At 40.1% G+C, this 6,000-nt stretch overlaps 1 protein-coding gene across 1 annotated transcript; it reads left to right on the top strand.

Moving 5' to 3' along the window:
* The first annotated feature begins 2,176 nt into the window (after positions 1-2,176).
* LOC127103719 (uncharacterized) lies at positions 2,177-4,409 on the top strand. The gene is made up of 4 exons (XM_051040950.1): positions 2,177-2,649; positions 2,983-3,379; positions 3,478-3,819; positions 3,957-4,409. The coding sequence occupies exons 1-4, from the start codon at positions 2,177-2,179 to the stop codon at positions 4,407-4,409; spliced, it is 1,665 nt and encodes a 554-aa protein (XP_050896907.1).
* Positions 4,410-6,000: the final 1,591 nt, after the last annotated feature.

Genomic DNA, 6,000 nt, shown 5'->3' with positions numbered 1-6,000 from the left:
AGGAATTCTCATAAGAGAGGAATGATCATATTTTGTACAACTCTGCTCTACATGTGGTTTATTTCACACTTGCCTCAATCTACTGCCTTTTGGGACCTCAAGGATGGTTTGCTATGGTCACAAAAGGTTATGTCACTCACTCATTCTGACATTGATTGGTTTGATTGTGGGGAGTTTCCTAATGTACCTCTTCTTGGTACAAAGGGGGGCATTAACTACAACCCGATTTTGGCTCGTCGTCAGTTTGGATACCCAATGTAGGACAAGCACAACACCATCTTCTTAGAGAGTTTCATCTTCAAGGAAGGAGAAAGCAACAAAGCGTTCAAAGAAAAGATTGTGCATGCCTTGCGCCACGTCCATAAGAAAGGAAAAGAAGTTCTAGGAAAGCTAGATTGTGTCTCTTTGGAGCCTTATCTCCAATGGGTGTAAGCTAGGGCCGTCAGTTTGAAAATGCATTATCCTCGACAAGAGCCTTTGTGTTTAACTATTAAAGAACCTTTTCTCGTTTTCATGACTGACACAGAGAAACTCAAGATTGCTTTGACTAGGATGCAACGAGAAAGGGATGCTTGAAAGAACAAGTATCAGATAGTCTACGCAGAGAATGAAGAGCTTCAAAGATACTTGAAGCAAAGGAATGATGAAGAGCTTGCTAACAAGAAAAGAAAGGTGCAAGAGGATTTATTTTCCTATAGCATTAGGCCAGTTCCTGGTTTAGATAATCCTCTTACTTCAGGCGCTTGGAAGATGATTGTCGACAAGCTAGTGGTTGAGAAGACTCAAATGAAGGACCAAGTCAAGTTGTTTCACCGGTATAACACTCAAGCTAGTCCTTAGAAAAGGGTGGAACAACTTGAGCAGGAAAACCAGGAACTCAGGAAAGAAGTTGCTTCACTGAAAGGTAATTTGGAGAGACTCATAACAATGATGGAAATGTTGGTGGCTGCTCAGAATCAGCCACCCCTAGAGCATATTCAAAGAACTGTAATTTTAGAGGTCATGTCTACACCCATTTTTATGTCACATGTGAATGCTCCTCAGTATCAGATGCACCTCAATTTCCCTTGAGGCATGCCACCAAATTATGTACCAGAAGGTTACCACCCACAAGTTCCTGAAGCTCTCATAATGCCTGCAGTTATGTCAGTGCCGCCTCCTGTTATACACACTACTCCATATCACGACGTGCCCATCTTTCATGTCACTCCAAATGAGAGTATGAGAGCACATGAGAAAATGGATGAATTCCAAGATCAATTCGCTGAGATGCAAAGAAAGATTAGAGCCCTTAGGGGAAAATACCTATTTAGGAAGAATGCCTGTGATCTCTGCCTTGTTCCAAATGTCAAAATACCTGCCAAATTCAAAGTACCTGACTTTGAAAAGTACAAGGGGGATTCTTGTCCGAGGAGTCACTTAACTATGTATGCCCAAAAAATGTCCACTCAAACTGACAACCACCAGTTTCTAATTCACTATTTTCAAGATAGTCTGACTGGTGCCACTCTCAAGTGGTACATGAACTTGGATAGTGCCCATATCCGCACATTCAATGATCTAGGTGAAGCTTAATGTCAATATGGCACCGGACAAAGATCAACTACGGGCTATGTCCCAAAGAGACAAGGAAACTTTCAAGGAATATGCATAAATATGACACGAGGTTGCTGCCCAGATTTGTCCTCCTCTCGAAGAAAGAAAAATGACTAAGGTCTACTTGAAGACTCTAAGTTCTTTCTACTACAAACAAATGATAGTGAGTGCACCAAGTGATTTCACCGACATGGTGAGTATGGGGATGTGTCTCAAGGAAGGTGTCCGTGAGGGATGATTGGTTAAGGAAGGTGGTTCATCTAGGAGCGTCAAAAAATTCAGAGTTGAGTTCCCTAAGAAGAAAGAGCAAGATGTCAGTGCGGTGGTACACAAAAGACCAAGGTAGAGATATCAACAATAACATATTGCATCAATTACCCCAGTTCTCAACTCAGCAGTGGTAGCTCCAGCCTACCAGCCACAGTGCTTACAAAAATCTTAACCACAAGTTCAACAACAACAACAACAATCACAATTTACACAACAACAACCTCAGTACACTCAGCATAATATCCCACAACCGCAACAACAGCCTCAGCAACTGGCCCGTCCACAATACAATAATAATCAAGTGCAAAGAATGCCGCAATTTGATTTGATACTTATGACTTACACAAAACTATTCCTATCTTTGGTCGACAAGAAGCACATTCAAACTAGACCTCCTTCCCCTGTTCCAGAGAAACTTCCATATTGGTACAAAGCTGACCAATTTTGCGCCTACCACCAAGGGGCACCCAGACATAATTTAGAAGACTATTATGGCTTGAAGTCTGATGTCCAAAGATTGATCAAAAATGGCATTCTATCTTTCGGAGATGTCAATCCAAATGTACAAGTCAATCTTCTACCTCAACATGGAGGAACTTCTATCAACATGGTGGAAGGTTGTCCTGGAACTTTCAGAGTTTACGATGTACGTTATTTAGAAGGAGATTTGGTTGAGATGCACCTTAAATTGGGTGAGCTCATCCATATGACACCACATAACTATGCGGCTTGCAGACTTTGTCATAAAACTCTTAGTGGCTGCCGTATAGTAAGACAAGATTTGTAAAACAAAATAGACAACGGGTTTATCCGAGTTGATAGAGACTGGAACATCAATCAAGCCAATATGGTACAAGCTGAATCTTTACCCCAACATGAGGAAGCTCTTATCAATATGGTTGAAGGTTGTTAGAGTAATTACCAAGTCTACAATGTGAGATTCATGAGAGGATCTTTGGTTAGGATGCACCAAAATTTATTTTAGCTTGCTTTTGTTCTATCACATGATTATACCACTTGTGAAGTTTGTTCAATAAACCCATGTGCATGTCCCCTTGTACGATAAGATATCCAAGAATTGTTGGACGCAAGAACTATCACTATTGTCCATCCCAGAAATCTCGAGAATGATGTCAATGTTATAATCCCTCAGTTTAATATTCCTGAACCTTTGGAGATTACATTCGATAGTCACAACTCTAAGATTTCTCCTTTGGTTATCTATTTACCAGGTCCAACTCCATACCAATCTAACCAAGCCATACCCTACAAGTACCAAGCTACCATGATTAACGATGGAAAGGAGATTCCTCTACCATCTATGCCTTTCGTCGTTAACATTGCCAATGTAGGTGGGGTCACGAGAAGCAGACGTGTATTTACTACAATACCGCCAAGAAATATTGAAGTTTCAGTTGGGAAGAAAACGCAAGTTAAGGCGTCGATTGTGAATAATAAACCTGATGTTTTGGGAGAGTCCAATGGGGCTAATATCAACTCAAAATTTGAGGAGGTTTTGAGATTGATCAAGAAGAGCGAATACAAAATGGTAGATAATCTCCTATAAACCCCTTTCAAGATATCTGTTTATCCCTACTGATGAGTTCTAAGGCTCATAAGAAGGCTCTACAAAAGGTTCTTGAGCAAGCTTATGTCGACCATGACGTAATTGACCAATTTGACAACATCGCCGCCAACATAACTGCCTGCAATAATTTGAGTTTCAGTCATGAAGAACTCCCAGTAGAAGGCAAGAATCACAACATGGCTTTGCATATTTCCATTAATCCCCTTACCGATTCTCTATCTGGTGTGTTGGTGGACACAAGTTCTTCAGTCAATGTCATGCTAAAATCAACCTTGTCTAGGTTGACTTTTCAAGGAGCTCCTATGAGGTCTAGTGGGGTTATTGTTAAAGCTTTTGACAACTCCAGAAAGATTGTCATTGGCGAGGTGGATCTCCCCATGACAATGGTCCACATACCTTTCAAGTCACCTTTCAAGTAATGGACATCCATGCTTCTTACAGTTATTTGTTGGGTCGCCCTTGGATCCATGAGGCGATGGCTGTCACTTCAACTCTTCACTAGAGGCTTAAGTTTGTAAGGAAGGGGAAGCTAGTCACAGTATGTAGAGAAGAAGCTTTAGTGGTGAGTCACCTATCATCATTTTATTTCGTCGATGCCGAGGACGAGGTTGGAACCCAATTTCAAACTCTATCTATTGCTGACAAGAATGTACAAGAGAATGGAGCTTCCATTTGTTCCTTTAACGATGCACGACAATTAGTTGAAGATGGTTCAGTAGGTGGATGGGGACAAGTTATGAGTCTCCCTGAAAACAAATTTCGTGAAGGCCTTGGCTTCTCACCTACATCTTCAAAGGTTGCTCAACAAGACATAGTTCTCCGTCATATTCAAGAGACTTTCCTAAGTGGAGGATTCATCAACCCTACTCAATCTGAAACAAATGTTGTCATAGAAGAGAACCCCGAAGAGGAGGCACAAAGCTTCGTGGAGAACGAGATGGTATGCCAAAATTGAATAGTCGTTGATGTTCCTACAATTCTTCATGTTTCTAAGTGATACTTTTTTGTCATTTTAAAAATTCCTTTCGTTCTACCCAAGACGAAAGAGTGTTTTGTTGAGTTTTGTTTCAAGTTCCCATTATCATTAATAAAAATGTTCATTTTGTCTTCCATTTTGTTTTACTTTTTGCCTTTCGAAAAATGGTAACCTAAAACAAACAAACAAACAAAAAATCATTTTTCTGCATGCAAATTCCACTTTTTATTTTATTCTAAAAATCAAGCATAAATCATGTGTGCAGATTAATCAATGTTACACCCATTGAAAGCAATGACCCTATGCCCTCTCCCAACTTTGATTTCCCTGTATTTGAGGCCGAAGAAGAAAGTGATAAAGAGATTCCAGATGAAATCTCCCGGCTACTTGAGCAAGAAGAAAAGGCTATTCAGCCTAACAAAGAGCCAATATAAGTGATTGACTTGGGTTCTGAAGAAGATAGAAAGGAGGTCAAGATTAGAGTATCGCTTGTCCCAGATGTCAAGGAGAAAATGATAGATCTTCTCAGAGAACATACAAATGTGTTTGCTTGGTCTTATTAGGACATGCCAGGTCTTGATACTGATATTGTGGAGCATCATTTGTCGTTGAAATCAAAATGTCCACCAGTCAAACAAAAATTAAGAAGAACACATCTAAACATGGCTCTCAAGATCAAAGAATAGGTCCAGAAGCAGATTGATGCCGATTTTCTTGTTACATCTGAGTATCCTCAATAGTTGGCCAACATAGTGCCCGTTCCAAAAAAATATGGTAAAGTTTGAATGTGTGTTGACTACATAGATTTAAATAAGGCCAGTCCAAAGGATGATTTCCCTTTGCCGCATATTGATATGTTGGTCGATAGCACTGCCAAATTCAAGGTATTTTCTTTCATGGATGGATTCTTTGGCTACAATCAGATTAGAATGGTGCCCTAAGATAGGGAGAAAACATCATTTATTACACCTCAGGGAACATTTTTCTACAGGGTGATGCCTTTAAGTTTGAAGAATGTTGGTGCAACCTATCAACGAGCCATGACAATGCTCTTTCATGACACGATGCATAAGGAAATTGAAGTTTATATGGATAACATGATTGCTAAGTCCAAGACTGAAGAAAAGCATGTTGAGTATTTATAAAAGCTGTTTCAACATCTGAGGAAGTACAAAATTCATCTAAATCCCAACAAATGTACTTTCGGTGTCCGTTCAGGAAAGCTCATATGCTTCATCGTCAGTCATCAAGGTATTGAGGTAGACCCTGATAAGTCAGTGCCATTCAAGAAATGCCCGTACCTAAAACAGAGAAACAAGTCATAGGATTCCTTAGACGTTTGAATTAAATCTCCCGATTTATATCTCACATGACTGCTACTTGTGGGCCAATTTTCAAGCTTCTTCGCAAAGATCAAGGTTGTGTGTGGACAGAACACTGTCAAAAAGCTTTTGATAGTATCAAGGAGTACCTGTTGGAGCCTCCTATTCTGATTCCTCTAGTGGAAGAAAGACCTTTGGTTATGTAATTGACCATATTAGAAGATTCCATGGGTTGTGTTCTCGTTCAG

The sequence above is a fragment of the Lathyrus oleraceus genome, chromosome 7, assembly GCF_024323335.1.
Source record: "Lathyrus oleraceus cultivar Zhongwan6 chromosome 7, CAAS_Psat_ZW6_1.0, whole genome shotgun sequence".
NCBI classification, from domain to species: domain Eukaryota; kingdom Viridiplantae; phylum Streptophyta; class Magnoliopsida; order Fabales; family Fabaceae; genus Lathyrus; species Lathyrus oleraceus.
Note: the sequence above shows the minus strand (reverse complement) of the source record. Positions and strands in the feature narration are given on the sequence as shown.

What these genes read in the sequence shown, in the direction of transcription:
- LOC127103719 (XM_051040950.1), top strand. Translation starts at nt 2,177, where the DNA reads ATGCCGCAATTTGATTTGATACTTATGACTTACACAAAACTATTCCTA. An exon ending in CGTATAGTAAGACAAGATTT is followed by an intron (nt 2,650 to 2,982) that starts GTAAAACAAAAT and finishes TGTCCATCCCAG; the next exon opens with AAATCTCGAGAATGATGTCA. An exon ending in GAAAGATTGTCATTGGCGAG is followed by an intron (nt 3,820 to 3,956) that starts GTGGATCTCCCC and finishes ACTCTTCACTAG; the next exon opens with AGGCTTAAGTTTGTAAGGAA.